The following is a 21,655-nucleotide window of genomic DNA, read 5'->3' as shown; positions in this document are numbered from 1 at the left end:
TGTTTAATTTTGTCATAAAACTTTCTTATATGACAATTCGAATGATTACTAATAACATTTTAAGTTACAAAAAAAAAAAATTTAATGTTGCAGCTCTAAAGTTGGTTGTTCGTGTTTTATTATTTGTAGGTGGAAGAAAAGATCAATGCATGATTTGCATATACCAGTTCGATGGGCTCTTATGCATGAATCGAAGTGGATATGTCAAATTTATTTAATAAAGTAGTGTTTTATCATATTTGAAATCGTAAGGTATGTAATCACTAATTTAGTAACGATTCAAAATATTAATCCTAGATAATAGGCATTATTATTAGGATATTTTTTGAAAATAATGGTTCCACAAAAATAGGATAATTAACAATATGATATAAGAGAAAAATAGAAAATATGACATATTAATAGTTTAGATATATTTAGTTTAATTTGTAGGTTAAAAGGAAAAGGTTCAACAACCTTACATAAGTAGATTTTTTAGGACTTCTTCCATTATAATAGTATTGATGCTAATAAATTGATTGATAAAGTTAAACCAGATTAAACAATTAATAAATAATACTAATAAGAATACATATTGGGAAAACCAACCCTACATTTTCTTTTATCAAAAAGAAAACATTAAAATTTTTGTGTACCTGATTATTTTACCATTTTAGAATTTACAAAAAGCTAGTACTATCCATAATTTCCAAGAAGTTCCAATTCATAGAATCTATGCAGAAGTCGGAACAAACAATGCCCATGTGAACTTCACATTCACATCTCAAAACTTCGTTTCCCGATAGACACACGACTCTAAGTATATGTATAATCTATTATAAACTAATAGACATTGTAATTGATTAATGTACGTTACATGAATACTACACGTGAAAGGTTAAAAAGAAAAAAATGTGAATTACAACAAAAAAAAGGAGAAATGTGAAGCATCGATTGGCCAGATCCCCAGAGGGGGGAGGGAGGACACAGTGCTCTGAGTTAATAAGATTTGAGATCTGCGACGTTAAAACTCAAAACGAGTCGAAACCAAATAATTAATAACTTTTTTGTACTGTCATCTTCAACTTGCTTCATTAAAAAGACGACGCATGAAATAGATAACAAGAGGAGGAAAACCAAATTTGCTTTCGTTGGCTTCAGGTGCAAGACGCATGAAGCCGACATGAATAAAGGATGGCTCGTGTATGGATTTATCGCTACTAATAATATCCGCTGTATTTTTCCACTGGCTAATCATAGATGATGACAGTGTCGTCTCAACAAAACTAATTTTATTACATCATAAAAAGTAGTAGTATTATTATTATTACATACAGCGAAAGTAATGAAAGCGGGTATGAATGAATTAAAGGCAGTTTTGCCGACATGCAGACATGAGACATGTAGATAGATTGCGGCCCGAGAAGGTGACATGCGCAAATCTATTTGATAAGACTCGGAATCTTTTCATCACGAGATCTGACCCTATCTTCCTCCATTATCATTTCTCATGACATGGTTTATCACTTCAGTATTTAGCATGTGTGGATAATGTGCGACGATACCTGTTTGAGGATTCCGCCTGAAAATAATTTTAACCAAGATCAACCACACACGAATTACGAGTTCATTTATAAATATTTAACCAACTCTATAAGGAAAAAAAGATAAACACACACTTTCTGACTGCCTCCTGGAGTGTACAGTGTACTATGTTGTAAAGTTCATCTTCACTATTTCATTTTTTTTTGTGCAAACTGAATTCATTCATAATTTAAAGTTAGTTCAAGGCCTGTAGAGTCTGTTTGGCCACAGATTTCAGTTCTAACATTAGCTGCTCTAAGAATAAAGATAAACTTGATTGTTTTAAATGAAAGAGATAGAAGATAGATATCACAAAGGATTCCAAAAATCTATAGCTTCATCTCCTGCCGATTCAGAGTTTTGATTAAGATCTGCGAGTTTGAAAAGAGCGAGATGAAATCGATTCCGTGATCTAGAGCAAAGGTCATGGCCGTGGAGACAGCCAAGGTTTCTGCCATGAAGGACGACGACGAGACAAGTGTCGAAGTCGCTTCATATTTCTGAAATATACTAAAAGAAAAAAAATCAATATAAAAAACAATAATCTAGCGTGTTACGTCAAAGGGATGATACCATAACATAATACCCATGGCATAATACCCTACTAATCATCTAGTAAATTCATTATGCACGAAAGTCATGCATGATTTGATAACTAGCTTCTTCTTTTGGTAATATATTTTAAAATCAAAAGAAATCAGAAGCACTTTGGATTTGCCAAATATAGACAATAATCATAATTCTGATCCATCATCATGGTGTAAAAGTGGAGTATACTTGGAATTAATAGACGAACCAAAGTTCAAATAGGGGAGAAAAGAGTTAAACTACTATATATCAATTAGTTCGAACTTCAAATGGCAAAACTAAAAGAAAAAAAAATCAATATAAAAAACAATAATTTAGCGTGTTACGTCAAAGGGATGATACCATAACATAATAACCCATGGCATAATACCCTACTAATCATCTAGTAAATTCATTATGCACGAAAGTCATGCATGATTTGATAACTAGCTTCTTCTTTTGGTAATATATTTTAAAATCAAAAGAAATCAGAAGCACTTTGGATTTACCAAATATAGACAATAATCATGATTCCGATCCATATCATGACATGTAATCTTGTTGTCTTACTAAATCACACCTGTAACGTGGATTAAAAATGTTAATACCAGTCTTGTCGTGACAACCTGATGTAACGACGCGTGAAATTTATCACTGGACCTACATCAACTCAACAAACGTATCGAGCAACGAAGGGGCAAGGGCAATTATGTCATCTCAATTTCAAGACTACTGATTAGATGGAAGTTGGTAGAGAGACTGGGAAGTGACACTGAGTCACTGACCGTTGCCGTTTTGGAGCCCTTGGTATGGAAGTACATGAGAATAGATGAACACATTTCATCGGATTTTGTAGATCGGCCCCGGGTATTCGTAAGTGATCCTCTTAATGTGTTTGTGGGTACATATGAATGTTTTTAATTTTTTAAGTTTGTTATCGCTGAAAGAGATTACAGTTAAAATGATCTTGGAGTTGATCTGTAATCTAATTCGTGCTGGTTATTCTGAATATTCTTGCAAGAACAGGTTTCTTAGAAATAGTTTTGGTTTTGATCTTCTGGCTATATATGTTTTTGTAGAAGTGGTAAGTGAATTCGTCTTATATATTTCGACGATGTTGTGCTAGTCTTGTGAGCTTATGCATGAATCTATGTACTTAGTTGTTTAGTTTTCTTTAAATCAGTTTGATATCTCCAATCTGCTTTTGAATGTTAATGTAAAATCAATGTGCGTTTTTATAATACTCAGATAGTCAGATATTCTACATGATTACCTATTTAGTCTTTGAGATCTTTCCATATATAATTTTGTTTTAGCTTGTACAGTTGTACTCTATGAAGATAAATTTTACTTAATTGTGAGCCATGTTGTAATGATTAGATGACGTATTTTAAATCTGGTCTCTTTTGCCATATAGGTGGACTGTTCTTTGTTTTTGTTGATTTCCTCTGTCTGCACCTTCAAGCTCTTGTCATCAATATTTTCACCCATTGCTTCATTCTCTAAAGCTGAAAAGTTTGTATGCTCTCTAAGGACAAATTCAATTCTCAATTATGTACAGTCTCTAGGGACTAATTCAATTCACATTCTCGGTAGTCTTTTTAACCGAAACATACATACTCCTATTTGTTTAGGTTTTATTAAACATTATTTTTCTTTCTTTATGTAGATACTAAGATACATGTGTATACTTATATCACTAATTTCACAACTATATGTTACTTTACAAAATTACAACTATTAGGTTCTTAATATATGTAAAAAGATAATCAATCATTTCCTGAAAGAGTAAAACACAGTGAAAATATAAACACTAAGAGCAGAAGAGACCAAGACCACAAGCGCCAACACGGTATGAATCGCCAATGAGGTACCACAAGAGAGCAGCCCGAGACGGAGCTGAATAACTTCAACCATTGACAATAGAAGGAACACACAACCCAAGATGGACCCACCGGCTGCACCAACCACACCGAGACGAAGAAGATCACTGTTGATATTTGCTTTAAAAACCTCGTCTGTTTCTTTGCTGTTCAACAAGTTTATTGTTAGCTTCAGCCCTTGAGCCACGAGGGAGGAGAAGAGGAAGAATGCAAATGAGATCACTTCGAACACAACGAGGTCCCGTTCCACGTCTCGTCCCGCGTTGCACTCCGTCCTATCCGCGAGGTTGAGGTCACGTGGTTGGTCGAATGTGATTCCGACAAAGACTGCAACCGTGAAGAGTGAATTTGCGTTGACTATCCCGTCGAGAGCTGAAACATGAACGCTTGTCGTTGATGCGGTTGAGTGGTTGCTGTTATGGTTGCTGCTGGTCTCTATATCGAAATCTGCCATTTTATCTAATTTTTGGTGGGTTTACGTAATAGCTAGAATCTTCTTGTTTGTAATGATGGGATCATTTCTTCTGTTGTGTTCTTATGATTCTCCTTTTTAATGATTTGATAATGTTGTTTAAGAGTGGGTGGTTTTGGTTTAGAAATATTAGGCGTGATAACCATTTTTAAGTCATTACGAAAGTAACGATAGATAAACACACCTTTCTTCTTTTGTTATGGATGTAAGAAAAATGCTTATTCTAGTGACCAAATTCTGACTTTATTCACACGTAAAACATCACAATGTTGATTATGTTGTAGCAGGTTTACACGTTAACCATAAACTTTTCACTCTCTTATACTTTTTGTTTCCATTTTTGCCGGTGTCCAAGAAATCGTGTTAGGCCTAAACGGCGTTTATGCGCTTAGCACACTTTTATTGTGGAGGTAGTATTTTAAGGGTGAGTTTAGATAGGAATGAAAATTCAGAGGTGTCCGCAGCAATGTAAGCAGTTTATGCGGTCTATGCAAGTTGTCCGTTAAACTATAGTATACGTTGTAGGACCAATCGGTTTGACCAATTCGAAAAATTCTATTCTTACCACATATACACAATTATTAGTTTTTCTTTCTAGAAACTTGGAATAAATAGTTCTTTTCTTTTGAGAAATTTTCTGATATATTTTTTTAGCTTATTTTCACAAAATAGTCATCAATAAAAAAAATGACAAAAGTAAATTTTTATTAAGGGATGAAGTTTTAGAGGTGGGATTTCAAATTTTGAAAAATAAAATAAATATTAAAATTTTCAAAATAACAAATACTATTTTGGTCACTTTCTTTTTTAAAAGTTATTTTTGTGACAAAAACTTTTAAAAAAAACTATTTGAAAAAATGCTTTTTTTTTGTTGATAAAATGGAATAAATAGTTTTTTGAAACTAAATGGAGTAAATAGTTTGTTTATATCATGTTACTTCGTTAGTATTGCCTCGTTAGTAAAACATAAAATTTTCTAAAAATGGTTACACATGTATGAATATGATCACCTAAAAATGGTTACACATGTGGTCGTTTGCGAGGAAGCCAGGTTTGATGTTTACAGTTAATTGGATTCCTCCAGCGTAGATTCTATCTATACTTCTAGCTTGTAGAGTTATCAACTTTCAATTTAGCAGCCCATTACTTGTTGTGATTTGTACAATATATAACCTTATACACATATGGACATCAAATTTTTCTCTCTCTCTGCCATGTTTCATTATTTCTACTTTTAGTCCGATAGATGGATCATATGATATAAAAAAAGAAACTCAAACCCATAAGTTACAAGCCCACTAATATGTTTGATTGGTAAGCCGTTACATTATTGTGACCATGTTTTACTAATCTTTATTTATGAAAGTGTATGCATAGACAATATTTATCCTGCAAGAAGAAATGTCCAGAATAATCTTGCAGCTCTGCTTCAGATATAATAAGAAAGTTTTTGTTCATTTCCCATCTCATGTTCCACCATTTCAACATTTTACCAACTATATATATCCAAGAAATCTATCAGAATTATGGGTACATTGAAAGCGATATGAAAATCAAAATCTGTTGCAGTGAAAAGAAGACCCGAATTTTCTCTGGTGAGTCCTAATTTCTAACATGAATCTGCTGGCTATTTTACAAATTGGTAAGTGGCCAACATTTCTCACTCTCAACATCCACAATCTCTCTTTCTTAAGCTATACTTTTCTTATTAAACAGAAAAATAATCATCATTTTTGAAATTGATGACGGTGAAGCTTATACGTCTATGTAAACTACACAAGATACACGTGGTTTTGCAATTTTGTATTAAAATAAAAAGAGTGGTACAAAGAGATGATGATCCAGAGGAGCAGATCCGATTTTTATTAGAGTATATTACACTCAAGGTCAGTTTTGAGTTTTTTATATCAGGTCATTTGCACTGTCAGAGATGTATCATTACCATTTATGCTTTTGCGTGACCTTTAATCATGCAACTTAGACCATCAGCATTGAAGAATCAACACTAGAGTTCACACGATTTTTGAGGCAAAAAAATATTAAAATAATCAAATTTTAATGAATCCGGTTCGTGCAGGATCGCTGGAGTGATACCGTTTCGTTACTGTTCCACGGGCCCCACGACACGTAGCGGCCCGCGATAAATTCTTTTTTATATATATATATATTTTTTTCAAAGTCAAACGAAAAAAAAAATTAAAATAATAAAAAAAACATTAGAAATCGGGAATTGCAAGGTTCGCCGCTGCTCATGCTCTTATGAATTGTATTTTGTATATTTTTTGTCTTTCTTTTTTGCCGACCAGTCCTATTTCTCTTTGATTACATTATTCCGTGTAGTCAATTAAAAACAAAACAATAAATGGCCAGATAATAAACTATGATTAAAATAAAAATCAACAGAAAATTCCTTCCATTCCATTAGAAAATTCAATAAACTAGCAAATTTCAAATAATTATTTGACTTCTCTTTTATTTTCTGGTCTGAATATATTGACTTTGAATTAAGGAAAAAAAAATTAAAAGAAAATTCGGAACGAGTCGCGTCCCTGGGCTTCTCTACTTTGCGCTCTCTCACTTTGTGATTCCTCGTGAACTTTACCGGAGAGGCTTTCTCGGGGAAAAAAAAAAAAAAACTCATCGACACGTAACTAATCCACGGATTCTTCGGGGGAGAGTGAAGAGATCTGAAAGAGTCCTCCTCCGATGGGAACGCTACAGTCATGGCGTAAAGCTTATGGAGCCCTGAAAGACACCACCAAAGTCGGCCTCGTCCGCGTCAACAGCGATTACGCCGTACGCGCTTTCCCCGATTCCTCCTTAATTTTCGTTAGAGAATCTCTCTCTCTGATAGATTCGATTTTTTTTGTTTTTGGGAATTTTAATAGGATTTAGATGTTGCCATAGTCAAAGCTACCAATCATGTGGAGTGTCCTCCCAAAGATCGCCATCTCCGAAGTGAGTGGTTTCGATTACTCTTTTGGATTCAGTTGGAATCCCTAGATCTGCTTGTTCTTATTGTATCACTTTTGTAGAAATCTTCGCGGCGACGGCAGTGACGCGTGCTAGAGCAGATGTTGCCTATTGTATTCACGCTCTCTCCCGGCGATTGCATAAAACCAGAAACTGGACGGTACCAATTCACTCTCTCATGTGATTCTTAGGGTTTTTGAGTATAAGACGATGATTAATTGGGGTTCTTAGCTTCGGTCGGTTCTTAGCTTTTCTTAGATTGCTCAGAACCGTCTTTTAAATAAGAGATATAAGAACCGAGTTAAGAATCTCGGCTAAGAGACCGGGTTAATCATGCCCTAAGCATATGAACTTGATCGTTTCTCTATCCTTGTTGTTGCTTCAACAGGTTGCCTTGAAAACACTAATTGTGATTCACCGCCTTCTAAGGGAAGGAGACCCCACATTTCGAGAGGAGCTTCTTAATTTTTCGCAGAGAGCTCGCATCCTGCAACTTTCTAATTTCAAGGATGATTCAAGCCCTATCGGTGAGTCCTCTTGTTTAAAGGATGTCCTTATAGAGTGTGAAGGCTAATCAGCCATTCTTTTTGTTTCTATCACAGCCTGGGATTGTTCAGCTTGGGTTCGTACTTATGCGTTGTTTCTTGAGGAACGCCTTGAGTGCTTCAGGGTTTTAAAATATGATACTGAGGCAGAGCGTCTTCCTAAGTCTACCCCAGGGCAGGATAAGGTATCAACTATTTGCTTTGTCTTGCGTGTAGACCTCTCTTTCTGATGGTTTTGATTTTGCGTGTTGTTGATTGGCAGGGGTATAGTAGAACCAGGGATTTAGATGGTGAAGAGCTTTTGGTGCAGTTGCCAGCTTTGCAGCAGCTTCTCTATCGTCTCATCGGTTGCAGGGTACTCTCTCTCTTTCTTCTTTTGCTTATTTCTTTCTTTGTATATAGCTTATTGTTTGTAGCTACATTTGCTGATCAATGAACTGTCTTGCACTTTTCAGCCAGAAGGCGCTGCTAACCATAATCATGTTATACAATATGCACTTGCTCTGGTACGTGATAATTAATATTATTAACATTTCCGCAACCGGAGAAAGTTGGGGTGTTTTGCTCTCCCAAGCTTTCCCTTCCCTCTGAATATCTTACCTTTTTGTGATGTAATGGTAGGTGTTGAAGGAGAGTTTCAAAGTTTACTGTGCTATCAATGACGGAATCATCAATCTCATTGACAAGGTAGGTCTTGTTTTTTTTATTTGCCATTCTAGTTACCATGTCTTTCTCCTTTCTCCTTTCTCACTTCCCTGATAATTTATTTATTTATTGCAGTTCTTTGAAATGCCAAAACATGAAGCCATGACTTCCCTTGAGATATACAAGCGTGCGGGTCAGCAGGTTCTGTTTGTTGGCCTATTCTTTTCTTTGTAGGCTTTACTTATATAGTCACTTTCTTTTCTAACGAGAGACATTGTAATCTTTTCAGGCTCGTAGCCTATCTGAGTTTTATGAAGCCTGTAAAGGATTGGAACTCGCTAGGAATTTTCAGTTTCCTGTGTTAAGAGAGGTACCACATGGACTTTTTTCTAAATTAAATTGGTAACTATTGCTTGTACCTGTAAGTTAATACGGTACATTATTTTTGTTGTCTCCAGCCCCCACAATCTTTTCTGACAACAATGGAAGAGTATATTAAAGAAGCACCGCGGGCTGTCGATGTCCCAATGCCACTGGTATGCTAATGAAGATCTCTACACAGCTTCCAGCTCTTTTCTCATATGAGTGATCCAATAATTTTGGCTTTTTGAACTCTCTCTCTCTGAGTTTTATGTGCTAATGAAGTTGTCTACATGCAGCTTCTAACTTATAGGCCGGATGATGGCCTTCCTGTGGAAGATGCTGAACCGTCTCATGAAGAACGTGAAGTTGTTTTGAATACAGATGATGTCGTTCTTGTATCTGAAGAGACTGAACCTTCTCCGCCACCTCCTCCTTCAGCCAACACTCAGTCTCAGAACATCATCGATACAGATGATCTACTGGTGAAAAATCTTATTACTATTACTTTATGACTCTTGATTTCACTTTTTCTTCCCATTGCTATTCTTAACTCGCAGGCTCTCTTTGTTTTATTTTCCACACAGGGTCTGAACACTGCTGCTCCTGATGCATCAGCGATCGAGGAACAAAATGCACTTGCTTTAGCCGTAATCCCAACTGATGGTAAACTTCTCGCTATACCATCTTAATTGCATGTCCATCATGATGTTACCCTTTTTTTACTGGCTCATTTCTGTTCTTTGTCTCTGTTTCCAGGTAACCCTCCAACGCCTCGTTTTGGTCAAACAAACAATTATGACCCTTCAGGATGGGAGCTTGCCCTCGTAACAACACCAAGCAACGATATCTCTGCAGCCACCGATAGGCAATTGGTAAGCATTCTTCTGGTTGTTTATGTTTTATACAGTATATCACAAAATACAAGTCAAAGCCGCTTAGTTTCCATCTAAGGATTTGGCTGTACAGCTGGAATTTTCGATGTTATCTCAAGCTTAGGATAAACCACTAGAGTATATCTGGACAGGTTTACAATGAAAAATGGTCACGTGCATGCTTTACGGAAAATTTGAGACTAGGAACCTTGTAATTAGGAAATTAGTAATGGAATCGTGAAAACAGAGAGTTGATTGTAGGTTTGATTATATGTTTTGTAAGCTAATCTTCTAAAACCTCATCTTTATATCTTGATAAACTTTAAGGTTAGAATGAAACGAAATCATCAGACTAGAATTTTGTTACTAGCAAATAGATTACATTACTGTGATATACGTTATAGTGTATGTGTTCATTATATCATTTGTAGGCTTTAACCTTTCAAAACGATAAATGTGTGTGCATCAAAATGTGTAGGCTGGAGGCTTAGACACGCTCACATTGAACAGTCTATACGACGATGGAGCCTACATAGCCTCTCAACGCCCTGTCTACGGTGCACCAGCTCCCAACCCATTCGAGGTTCACGATCCTTTTGCAACATCCAATAGAACTCCGCCACCTCAGCAGCCAGCTGTGAGCAACCCCTTTGGTTCTTACCAGCCAACTTATCAGCCGCAGCAGCAGCAACTACAGCTAGCATTCCCAAACCCCCCAGCCAATAACAATCCATTTGGTGATTTTGGGGATTTTCCGGTTAACCCGGTTTCACAGCAGCCAAATACCAGCGGGTTTGGTGATTTTGCGGTGAACCAACACAATAACCCGTTCCGGAGCACTGGCCTCCTTTGATTGTGTTTTCACGTTTGTATCTTGGGTTTTGTTTGTGAGTAATAGACTCCACATGATTTGTTTGATCTCTGTTCTTTTTATTGTTGTTCATTGCCTGTAGTAACAATGTTACTGTAACATCATATCTGGGATATGCATATATAAGTGAGCTCCCATAATTAAAATTAAAATTATTTTTAAACTATTAACTAATGTGGTCCAATGGGCCTTTATTCTAATAGGCCCGGGCTCAGTTTCTCGTTTCTTTTTTCCCTAGCCTCCATTAATAATTCGACACGTTCTAACTTTAAAGAGCCGAATCACCGAATTATTCGCCAATTGTGTATCCTTCGTAAAGTTCAAAATCAGGGAGAGAAAAGTAAATTCACAAAAGCTATCACTTATCGCTACTTCATCCATGTCAGCAATCCTGCGTGATAATATTCTTACAGTCTCGCAGCCGTTAGATCAACTTTCGTATCCCTCACACCCTAACCGTCCGATGAGCTTTCCGAACAAAAACAATATTTATTTAATTAAAAAGAAAACCACTATTAACTTCTGATAAATCCACACAGCTTCTTTGCTTCAGCGCCCATTCAAGCAACAGTACTCTCTCTCCTACCTCACTCGTCTCTCTCTCTCTCTCTCCCTGCAAAATCATGGCGACGGAGACCGAGCTTGAACTTCAACAATCACCAATGGCGGAGGAGCAGCAGCCGAGTCCCTTCTCTCTCCCGCCGTATCCTCAGGTATAATAATCTATAACTGCACCTCTTTCAGATCTCGAAATCGCATAGTGAACCGTTTCATATGTTAGATCTGATTTTTTTTTTCGAATTTTGTGGAAATCAGATGATCATGGAAGCGATCGAAGCATCGAACGACGCGAACGGTTGCAACAAGACGGCGATCGCGAGGCACATCGAGTCAACTCAAACCTCTCTACCACCGTCTCACATGACGCTCCTCAGCTACCACCTCAACCAGATGAAACAGTCCGGCCAGATCACGATGGTGAAGAACAACTACATGAAACCAGATCCGCAAGCTCCGCCCAAGCGCGGCCGCGGCCGTCCTCCGAAGGCGAAGCCTCAGGGAGAGTCAAGCCACGTGGCGGTCCCGGCTCCTGCTCCTTCCGTTTCCTCGCCGAGGCCTAGAGGTCGTCCTCCTAAGGCGAAGGATCCTTCGTCGGAGGTGGAGACGAAGGTAGCGGCACCGAGTGGCTCCGGGAGGCCACGTGGACGACCGCCGAAGAAGCAGAAGACGGAATCCGAGGCGGTTAAAGCCGATGTTGAACCTGCGGAGGCTCCGGCTGGGGAGCGGAGAGGGCGTGGAAGGCCACCGAAAGCGAAGCCTGCGATGGTGCCTGTTGGTTGCTAAAGCTTACGCTTAAGCAAATCGAATAAGCTTTGATTAGAAGCTTAAGCAACAAAAGTTCTTTTAAAAATAATTAGTATTTTTCTAAGTCGAGTTTAATGGTTAATTGTCTGTTATTTTAATTTTTAGGGGTTGAGTGGAAAAAAAAATGTCGTCTGAGAATGAGATAATGTAATTCGAGTTTGCATGTGGTGGTGTGATGTATAAATTTCGGGTATTTCTTTACCCTTTTTCTAAAGTAACGCTTTGGTGAAAAATTGAGTATTTTATTATGAGTGATTCACGAAAGCTTGCTTGCTAGCTCAAAAAGGAGGTACAATTGAATGTTGTGAGAAATTAAAAGAAAACAAGAATCAAAATTTTCGTAATTTTGTTCAACTCGGTTTAAGGCGGGAAGGAGCTAGAGTTTTTCAAACATATTTAGATCTCCCATTTGGGTTTATGTGAGAGTGTAATGAACAGTTGTTCGCGGTTTGATCAATGATTTTAGTCTTCCCTTTGAATAAAAGAAACAAAAACTTTGAAGAGGGGGCCAAAAATATAATCTAATGGACTTATACTGGGCCTAAGTAATACATGTTTGAAAAATATTAATTTGGGTAACATGCTTGCACTTAATAGTTAATGTACTTTCTTTCAATCATCCGAAATTTCCCAAAACTTTTTTTAAAATTTAAAAGTTAATGGAGGCGAATGCACTTTCCTTTCTATATCCGCTCTCGTATATACAAATTCCTATGAATAGATGCAGTACATTCAAACGATGGTGTAACACTAATGCATGCTAACGCTAGTAAAGACTGATTTAACGTCGTCAATTGGTCTTTGAACTATGATTACGCCGTACCATATTGTGATTTGTTTTTCTTTCTATGGTGACTTAGAGTATCAACCCACATTGGTTAACCTTTATTAATTAGCATATATATCCAACATAGAGACCTGTGTTTTAAAAGGTGCATGGCGCTCTAAGGCGATGAGGTTGGAGCCATGCGCCTTGCGCCATGGCGATCCAAGGCGCTCGCCTTATAGATAGTACACATTCAAACATATAATAGTGGTATAGAGCTACAGAGGAACTTAGAAATGCATTGATAGTTTTCCTAGGTTAGAAGCATGTGTACGTGGTAGCTCTACACACTATAACTGTATGGTTATGTACAAAAGATAGTAGTTCAGACAGTTAGAGTCGTGTACAATCTAATATAGTCAGCTATACCAGTTAGTCATATACACACTAATACAGTCACCTATATACTCATTGATAAAATCCAATAACTAAAACAGAGAACTTGAAAACTAAAAATCTAAGCTTCATGTTGTAAGGGTCTTTAAAGGGTTGGTCAGAGTAGTTGTTACATGGTTTTCAAGATGTTTTAAGGGTTTGGTGAAAGTAGTTTTTAATAGAAACTACAAAGCACGCTTTTGAAGCGCTTAAGGCGCATTGTAGTTAAGCCAAAGGCGCAGTATGGCGAGCGCCTTACGGACTTAGCCTCGCCTTAGAGGTCTATGGCGGTGGGACCGTCGCCTTACTGCGCCTTGCGCCTTTGCGCAAAAGGCGATCGCCTTTTTAAACACAGATAGAGACAATATAATGAAGCATAAACCGTTGAACCCACTATATTTTAGAAGTAACAACTCAAATTTTACACACAACAATGACAATTTTAATATTAAAACCGATAATATATTAATTTATCAAAAGAAACCTTAAACAATATAAGAACAAATTATCCGACTAACCGATAAAATTAAAAATTAAAAATCTTCATAATCTAATCTCATGGAGAAGATCCATTCTTGGCTAAACTGTTCGCAAGGGAAAGAGCAATACTAGAAAACATTTTCAGTTTGTTCACCCGATCACAAACAACAGTCTTGACCTTTCCTTCTTCATCTTCATATTCGTCCGTACACGTTTCCTCAAACGTAATCACTGTACTCATATACGTAATCACGTCATCCATCTTATTACTAAACACCTCCGAGGACGGGGGAGCAGCCGGTGACGGAGCCGCCGCGACGCCGCCTCCACGTATAATGTTTCGTAGTATTGGGAGACAATCATCTCTCATTGAGTCTAATGCGTATCTTACGTAAGAAACACAGTTTTTGACTTCGGGTGCGGACCGCGAGAGTCTGGAGAGAAACACAACCGTTGATTTAGCTTCTAAAATCGCAACATCGACTGAGACTTTGGTTAGCCTCGCCGGGCTTTCATGAACGGTGGAGGCGTAGCCCGCGAGAGACTTGAAGCAGAGGTCTGGATATTGAGTGACGTTGCAGCTTGTTCGGACGAACTCTAGATCTTTGGTCGTTGCGTTAAGTCGTGGAGAGGAATGAACGGCTGAGATTGATCCGGAAATGAAGAGAAAGGTGGTGAAGAGGAGCAACGTCGTCGTAAGATTTTTGCTTACCATTTTCACTGTTTTTTTTTCTTGTTCCGACAAAGATTTTAGTTGAATGGTTGGCGGCTTATGTAGGCGTTAGTGTTTAGGTTGCGACCAGTAGCGTATCAAGCAATATAATTTTAAGATCATAAAACTAAATTTTTAGATATCTTGTGGTATAAAACATGCCACGTACGTTAGGTTTATATATTTGAACAATATCGTCATATAAAACATAATATTGTAACATTGAATGTAGTTTATTTAGGGTTATCTAAAAAGGAAAATAAATATGTCAAAATTAAAGAAAAACAAGGACTTCACGGAAACGAGCTTAAATAAGTGGAGGTAATAAAATGCAGTTTGCATTAAGCTAAAATTCTTTAACAATTCATTTTGGTGATCTTGTATAGAACTATTCTTTTGGAAAGTTAGATTTTCTTATTATAATTCAAAGATGTATTCAATCAAGAAATGGAAATACCAAGAAATACCGAATGGTATCCACCAGATTCCATGGAGATTTGCCTACCTTTCTTTATTTTTCGATCGTGGGATGGTGTTTTTATCTGCCATGCCAAAAGTATTACGTTAGGAAAATGTTCGGTCACGCAACAGTTAAGTGGGTCTTGCTTTCGAGTGGGCCCAACAATTTTTAGTTAAAATTTTTGCTTGCCTCTACGAGCATGGGCTCAAGCGTTTTCCGCGACATACTTTTTGGTACGAACAGTCGCAATTATTCACTGTTTGAAGGATAAGAAAAAAACAAATTATAAATAGAGGAAGGATACTTAGAAACTGCCAACCGCCGAAAACATGAGGACAGAGGAGAAAGAACAATGGAGATCAGAATCAGTGCACAAGATGCTAATGGTTTTACTTCCCTATCTACATTCCTTGTTCGAGTTACTCTCAATGTCCCTTGTTTCTCCGGCGTTAAGAAACGCCATCAGAGACCAAACCGTTCTATGGACAAAGGTGGTTGTTGATCCACCCTTGAGTTCTCGTCTAACAGACGATATTCTATGGGACTTCACTTCGAGATCCGCGGGGAAGTTAAACACTTTGATTCTCCGTAAATGTAGTAGAGTCACCAGCAAAGGGCTTTGGCGTGTGGTTGACGCAAACCCTTTGATTAAAAAGGTAACTTGATCATCACGCAATTAGGGTTTGTTCTGGAGGAATGATTTTTCTTTTTTTCTTTCTTTCTTTCTTAGTTAATTGTGACGGGATGCACTGAGTTAGTTCCAGAAGGAATCATTGCATGTGTTGAAACCTTGACGAAGAACAATCAAAAGTTGGAGGCACTTCATATCAATGGCGTCCCTGGCTTTACTAAAGACCATCTCTCAGCACTTTCGACTTACCTTCCTCAAGAGGGAGCAATCGACCTCGAGGTGTGTCCAAAATGCGACCAAGTCAGGATGATTCCGCCTTGCTCAAGAGAATCATGTGTAAGTGAAATGAAGATTTTGTCACAAACATAAAATGATTTTGAGACTCTAAAACTAGCATCAATGTTGTTTTTGGTTGAAGAAACGTGAGGGAAGGAACGAACGGGAGTGCAGGGGATGCTGGTACTGCGTCCCTAGATGCATGGAGTGTGCTGTGTGTCTCGGACCAGACACTGACGTTGAAGAAGTAGGGTGTGGGGGAGACGTTTTGTGTCTTGATTGTTGCCAAACGCTTCCAAAGTGCAGGTTCTGCAACAAACCCTACTGCACAGGTCACAGCAGCCTGCGACAAGATAAGACAACGACGGACACGGCTATGTTTGCATGCCAATCTTGTGACTACAGGACAGGAGCAAACGCAAGCGATCCTATCGTTTTAGACTAAAGCCAAACTTGTTACCAAAGCCAATAAGAAGATTTGGACTTTCATATCTAAAAACATTTGTTGTTCCCGTACCTTTGTTTATGTTCTTTATGAAAACCTTGGATTATGTAAAATCCAAAAATATCCATTGTGTAATAAAAAAAATTTAAGCAAGTTTTCAATATAGTAAACAATTACAGACCAAATGTTAATGCAATTGAATGAAAATAAAGCTTTTAGTAACTCGTTTTCACTCAACCGTTGCAAGTAACAGGTTAAAATGAAGAAGCAAAAATGGAGAGATGTTTATTTTTCAGAAGTACTACAACGTTGTTAACGAAATAACAGTAGCAAGCAGCAAGAGAAAAAAGGTTGAGGGAGAGAATATTATGTGAAACAGAGTTTGCCAAATGAAGTGCCGTTTCCAAGTGTCTTCTTAAGCTTTTAGCAGTGCTAAACATAGAGAAAAGTAACACAAAAAAGAGAACAATTTGATTCATTCGAATAATAAATTTTTTAGGTTTTAGGGGCAATATAACTTAGATAATCAAACATAGGATGAAAGTTTTAATGACTAGGAAAAATGACTTCTTAACGTCTTATTGTTTTTTCTACTGACAATACATAAACATAAGTTATCATAGCAATTAATATGGATATATATTGCCACCATATATATGTTTGCATGCAGTAATTTGAAAGATTGGATGGCTTAGTTTTTTTTTTTGATAAAAAGATTGGATGGCTTAGTTCCGCATAAATAGACGGTACCGTACCAATATAACATTCTATGACGATGTTATAATTTTCATATGTAGCCGACAACAAGACGAAAAATTCGTTGCCAAAAGAAGAAACTAAAAACTTTGTAGAAATTTGGATGGTGAATGGTGTGTACTAAAAAAAAAAAAAGAATGGTGTGTACAGTGTACTAACTGCTGCGTGACGGAATGTTTATCTAACGTAAACTTTTGGTACGACAGATGAAAACACCATCCAAAATAAAAAGAACGTTAGCCGAATGTTCATGAAATCTCCGTATTTGGGTCGGTTTCATTCGAATTTTCTTTGTATTTTCATTAGTCGATTGTGAACATCTTTAAATTACAATAAGAAATCTAATTTTCCTAATTAAAGATGAGTTTTATACAAAATCTCAGTAATAATTGCAAATATCATTTTATTTACTTCCTTTCCCTGAAATCCTTATATTTACGAATACGTATTCGTTTCCTTTTTGGCTAATTTTATGTTAACTACATTTACGTTTTCTTTTCTCTTCAAATATACGTGACATTTTATACAGACATATCTAAAAAAAGATGTTAAATATTGTTCTTATTATCTTCACTCTTTATTAGAGCTTCTTTCTATGTCTCGGGTTTCTTTGGTGCTCAAAAACGCAGTTAGGAGATGAAACCTTGTTATGGACAAAGGTCGTCGTTGTACCACCGTTGAGTTCTCTCTAACCTTTCACTCCCATAGAATATCATTGGTTATCACAATCAGTGCACGAGATGCTAATGATTGTTCTTCCCTACCTTCATTCATTGTTTGAATTTATCTCTTTGTCCGGTGTTTCTCCTGTGCTAAGAAACTCCAGTAGAGACCAAACCGTTTTATGGACCAAGGTGGTTGTTGAACTACCATTGAGTTCTTGTATAACCGACGATAATCTATGGTTCACTTTGAAATCCTCAGGAAAGTTGAATTTGATTCGCCGTGTGGTTGACGCAAACCCTTTGATCAAGAAGGTAACTTGATCATCACGAAACTCGACTGGTCATAGTGAAACATTTTAAGTTAGGGGTTGTTGTTGAGGAATGACTTTTCTTTCTTTCTTTCTCAGTTAATTGTGATGGGATGCACGGAGTTAGTTCCAGAAGGAATCATTGCATGTGTTGAAACCTTGATGAAGAACAATCATGAGTTGGAGACACTTCACATCAATGGCGTCCCTGGCTTCACTAAAGACCATCTCTCATCACTTTCGACTTACCTTCCTCAAGAGGGAGCAATCGACCTCGAGGTGTGTCCCAAATGCGACCAAGTCAGGATGATTCGTCCTTGCTCAAGAGAATCTTGTGTAAGTTAAAGATTGTCACAAACATAGAAATGATTTTGAGATTCTAAAACTAACATCAATGTTATTTTCTTGGTTGAAGAAACGTGAGGGAAGGAATGAAAGGGAGTGCAGGGGATGCTGGTATTGCGTCCCTAGATGCATGGAGTGTGCAGTCTGTCTCGGACCAGACACTGATCAGATTGAAGAAGTAGCGTGTGGGGGAGAAGTTGTGTGTCTTCCTTGTTGCCAAGCGCTTCCAAAGTGCAGGTTCTGCAACAAACCATATTGCACATGCAGGTCACAGCAGCCTGAGGCAAGATAACACCATGACTGATGCAACTATGTTTGTATGCCAAGCTTGTCACTACAGGACAAGAACAAGCGAAAAAGAACCTCTCAACTATCAATTTGAAAACCCCTTGTCGTTTTAAACCAAAGCCATGCTTGCAACCAAGCCTAGAAGATTTGGACATTCATATCTAAAAACATTTGTTGTTCTCTGCATCTTTTTTATGTTCTTAAATGAAAACCTTGGATTATGTAAAAACCAAAGATACATATTGTGTAATAAATTAAAAAGAAAAAAAGTGTTCAACATAGAAAACAATTACTAACAACAATGACTATAAAATTGATTGAATATAATACTTTTAGTGAACTCTTCTTGAAGGAAAAAAACAACAAAACTGGGTAGATGTTTAAACAAATACACTGAATAATTTTTTCACTCAAGCGTTGCAAATAACAAGTTAAAATAAAGAAACAAAAATGGAGAGATGTTATTTTTTTCAGAATTGCTACAACATCATATTAATGAAATAATCAGTAGCAGCAAGATGAATGTTAACTGAAAGAAGCGTGATGGAGAGGGTACTGAGTGAAACATCCAGATGTTGTGGAGTTTGCTGAATGAAGTGTTGTATCCAAGTGTGATTATTTTTATCACTGTTTTCTTATAGCTACTTCATAATATTTAACTTAGAAGTTTACATGATCAAATTCAATGATTATAATGTAACAAGTGAGTCAACACAAAAGCGGGAAATTTGTTTCTTTCGAATAATAAATATTTAGGCTTTTATGGGCAACATTTTATATATAACTTAGACGATCAACTAGATAGGACGGAACTTGATAAATGAATAAGTAAAATGATTTTTTATAACGTCTATTGTCATTCTACTGAAAATACATAATTTATCATCAATTAGTATGTGGATATGTAACCTTGACACCATATATATGTTTGCAGTAATTTGAAAGATTGGATGGTTCAGTTCCACATAAATAGACGGTACCATTATAACATTCTATTAAGATATTACAAAAATTCTTATAGAGTCGACAACAAGACAAAAAATTCGATGCCAGAAACAGAAACTAAGGAGGGGCTATTGGGAGTTAAATTTTGAAGGAATTTTAAAATTTAGAGATTTCATTGTTATTGGTTTATGAATTTTTAAAATCTTATTATAATCTTTTGTTATTGGTTAGTAAACTTTTAAATTCTATGGAAATCTTATCTTATTCAAAAAGTTTAGTTTTTATTGACTTTGTAATTCTATTAAACTCTTTTGTTAGTGAGAAGTAAATTCTCTCTAGTTTTACTCATAACAGTCAATTTTACAAATATCACATATAGTCATAGGATTCTCAAAATCTATGTAACAAAAACACAAATACACAAACACAACAAGATTTCTTTTTACATTTTTATTGTCAAGTCAAAGATAATTGTAAAAAGAAAACTAAAAATAAAAAAAATTATTAAAAATAGCAATTTAAAAAAAAATCTTTCATGAAATATAACTATTTGATATTAAAATAAAATCATGAGAAAATTCATAGGTTGATCTTAAAAACTTTAATAAAAATCAAACAAGACAAATCAAAATGTCAAAATATTAAAAAACCAACATTTTTATTTAATTTTCAAATAGTTCTATTTTATGAAAGAAATTTAAAAAAATAATAATAATAGAAAGATAAGTTTAGAAAGAAAAGTATATATGAAAATCTATAATAATCAATGACAATTTATACAATACATTGGGTAAGAATTCATCAAATCTACTTAACTTTTAAAAATCTATTAACTCTTAAAATTTTCAAACTCCACACAAATTCTATTTCCAATAGGCCCTCCTAAAACACTTTGTAGGAATTTGGATGGGGAGTGGTGTTTACTAAATGTTGCGTGACCGAATGTTTATCTAACGTAATACTTTTGGTACGGCAGATGAAAACACCATCCAACGATCGCAAAATAAAGAACGGTAGCTGAATCTCCATGGAATCTCCGTATTTTCATTAGTCGATTGTGAACATCTTTAAATTACAATAAGAAATCTAACTTTCCTAAAGAATAATTCTATACAAAATCTCAGTAATAATTGCAAATTTCATTTTATTTACTTCCTTTCCCTGAAATCCTTATATTTACGTTGGCGTATTCGTTTCCTTTTTACCTAATTATATGTTAACTACATATACGTTTTCTTTGTTGACCAAAAAAAAAAAAAAAAAAAACATATACGTTTTCTTTTCTCTTCAAATATACGTGACATTTTATACAGACATATCTAAAAAAAGATATTAAATATTGTTCTTCTTATCTTCACTCTTTATTAGAGCTTCTTTCTATATGTCTCGGGTTTCTCTGGTGCTCAAAAACGCAGTTAGAGAGATGAAACCTTGTTATGGACAAAGGTCTTGTACCACCGTTGAGTTCTCTTATAACCTTTCACTCCCATAGAATATCATTGGTTATTTGGTTAACCCAGACCTCAATGGTCGTAAGGCTTGACCACAGGCGGGGGCATAGAGAGAAGCTCTAACATTGAATGAAGATAGGGAAGAACAATCATTAGCATCTTATGAACTGATTGTGATCGCCTGCAGTGTTCTTATTCTTGTTATTTCTCCTCTGTCTTCATATTATCAGCGGTTGACAGTGTTTCTAAAATATCATTCCTCTATATTTATAATTTATATTTTCATTGACTTTGATTAAATCGAATATTAATCTGTCTTTTGTAGGAAGAAAAATCCTCGGTCTGCATAGAGAATCAGAACAACACAAACCATTTCCAGAAAGATGGCAAAAAGTAGTCTCTTTCCAAAGTGTAGTATAAAAATGTTTAGAGATTCAACACACTTGGATCAATGGTGATGACTGTTCTGTTGAAATCACAGCTTTCCCCATCCTCTGTTAATAAGCATTGAAGGCGTAGTAGAATGCGCAACAACATCATAACACGCTTCACTATGCATCAACGCCGAAAAAT

At 36.2% G+C, this 21,655-nt stretch overlaps 6 protein-coding genes across 6 annotated transcripts; 4 read left to right on the top strand and 2 right to left on the bottom strand.

Annotated features, from left to right (window-relative positions):
• Positions 1-3,138: 3,138 nt before the first annotated feature.
• LOC106418131 lies at positions 3,139-4,949 on the bottom strand. Its single transcript, XM_013858792.3, has one exon. It carries the CDS (start codon positions 4,465-4,467, stop codon positions 3,904-3,906), a length of 564 nt encoding a protein of 187 aa, XP_013714246.2. The 5' UTR covers positions 4,468-4,949; the 3' UTR covers positions 3,139-3,903.
• Positions 4,950-6,991: 2,042 nt separating this feature from the next.
• LOC106389171 (putative clathrin assembly protein At2g01600) lies at positions 6,992-10,920 on the top strand. Its single transcript, XM_048781330.1, has 15 exons — positions 6,992-7,281; positions 7,374-7,443; positions 7,521-7,618; positions 7,847-7,985; positions 8,061-8,188; positions 8,266-8,358; positions 8,459-8,509; positions 8,625-8,690; positions 8,784-8,849; positions 8,938-9,018; positions 9,107-9,184; positions 9,308-9,493; positions 9,596-9,674; positions 9,768-9,883; positions 10,362-10,920. The coding sequence occupies exons 1-15, from the start codon at positions 7,192-7,194 to the stop codon at positions 10,734-10,736; spliced, it is 1,716 nt and encodes a 571-aa protein (XP_048637287.1). The 5' UTR covers positions 6,992-7,191; the 3' UTR covers positions 10,737-10,920.
• Positions 10,921-11,282: 362 nt separating this feature from the next.
• LOC106389164 (HMG-Y-related protein A-like) lies at positions 11,283-12,352 on the top strand. The gene is made up of 2 exons (XM_048781331.1): positions 11,283-11,467; positions 11,571-12,352. The coding sequence occupies exons 1-2, from the start codon at positions 11,378-11,380 to the stop codon at positions 12,096-12,098; spliced, it is 618 nt and encodes a 205-aa protein (XP_048637288.1). The 5' UTR covers positions 11,283-11,377; the 3' UTR covers positions 12,099-12,352.
• A 921-nt stretch (positions 12,353-13,273) lies between these two features.
• Positions 13,274-14,552, bottom strand: LOC106408260 (pectinesterase inhibitor 11-like). Its single transcript, XM_013849064.3, has one exon. The coding sequence runs from the start codon at positions 14,513-14,515 to the stop codon at positions 13,877-13,879; it is 639 nt and encodes a 212-aa protein (XP_013704518.2). The 5' UTR covers positions 14,516-14,552; the 3' UTR covers positions 13,274-13,876.
• Positions 14,553-14,895: 343 nt separating this feature from the next.
• On the top strand, positions 14,896-16,507 carry LOC106409610 (F-box protein SKIP28-like). The gene is made up of 3 exons (XM_013850210.3): positions 14,896-15,628; positions 15,703-15,939; positions 16,022-16,507. Exons 1-3 carry the CDS (start codon positions 15,302-15,304, stop codon positions 16,322-16,324), a joined length of 867 nt encoding a protein of 288 aa, XP_013705664.2. The 5' UTR covers positions 14,896-15,301; the 3' UTR covers positions 16,325-16,507.
• A 718-nt stretch (positions 16,508-17,225) lies between these two features.
• On the top strand, positions 17,226-19,423 carry LOC106410193 (F-box protein SKIP28-like). Its single transcript, XM_013850677.2, has 3 exons — positions 17,226-18,057; positions 18,153-18,389; positions 18,469-19,423. The coding sequence occupies exons 1-3, from the start codon at positions 17,821-17,823 to the stop codon at positions 18,688-18,690; spliced, it is 696 nt and encodes a 231-aa protein (XP_013706131.2). The 5' UTR covers positions 17,226-17,820; the 3' UTR covers positions 18,691-19,423.
• The last annotated feature ends 2,232 nt before the right edge of the window (positions 19,424-21,655 follow it).

Source organism: Brassica napus, chromosome A6, assembly GCF_020379485.1.
Source record: "Brassica napus cultivar Da-Ae chromosome A6, Da-Ae, whole genome shotgun sequence".
Taxonomy (NCBI): Eukaryota; Viridiplantae; Streptophyta; class Magnoliopsida; order Brassicales; family Brassicaceae; genus Brassica; species Brassica napus.
The sequence above is the reverse complement of the archived record's forward strand: the minus strand, read 5'-3'. Positions and strand labels throughout refer to the sequence as shown.

Coding starts and splice junctions, on each gene's coding strand:
- LOC106418131 (XM_013858792.3), bottom strand. CDS start 4,467: ATGGCAGATTTCGATATAGAGACCAGCAGCAACCATAACAGCAACCAC.
- LOC106389171 (XM_048781330.1), top strand. CDS start 7,192: ATGGGAACGCTACAGTCATGGCGTAAAGCTTATGGAGCCCTGAAAGAC. Junction 7,282..7,373: donor GCGTCAACAGCGATTACGCC/GTACGCGCTTTC, acceptor GAATTTTAATAG/GATTTAGATGTTGCCATAGT. Junction 9,494..9,595: donor TCGATACAGATGATCTACTG/GTGAAAAATCTT, acceptor TTTTCCACACAG/GGTCTGAACACTGCTGCTCC.
- LOC106389164 (XM_048781331.1), top strand. CDS start 11,378: ATGGCGACGGAGACCGAGCTTGAACTTCAACAATCACCAATGGCGGAG. Junction 11,468..11,570: donor CTCTCCCGCCGTATCCTCAG/GTATAATAATCT, acceptor TGTGGAAATCAG/ATGATCATGGAAGCGATCGA.
- LOC106408260 (XM_013849064.3), bottom strand. CDS start 14,515: ATGGTAAGCAAAAATCTTACGACGACGTTGCTCCTCTTCACCACCTTT.
- LOC106409610 (XM_013850210.3), top strand. CDS start 15,302: ATGAGGACAGAGGAGAAAGAACAATGGAGATCAGAATCAGTGCACAAG. Junction 15,629..15,702: donor CAAACCCTTTGATTAAAAAG/GTAACTTGATCA, acceptor TTTCTTTCTTAG/TTAATTGTGACGGGATGCAC. Junction 15,940..16,021: donor CTTGCTCAAGAGAATCATGT/GTAAGTGAAATG, acceptor TTTTGGTTGAAG/AAACGTGAGGGAAGGAACGA.
- LOC106410193 (XM_013850677.2), top strand. CDS start 17,821: ATGCTAATGATTGTTCTTCCCTACCTTCATTCATTGTTTGAATTTATC. Junction 18,058..18,152: donor CAAACCCTTTGATCAAGAAG/GTAACTTGATCA, acceptor TTTCTTTCTCAG/TTAATTGTGATGGGATGCAC. Junction 18,390..18,468: donor CTTGCTCAAGAGAATCTTGT/GTAAGTTAAAGA, acceptor TCTTGGTTGAAG/AAACGTGAGGGAAGGAATGA.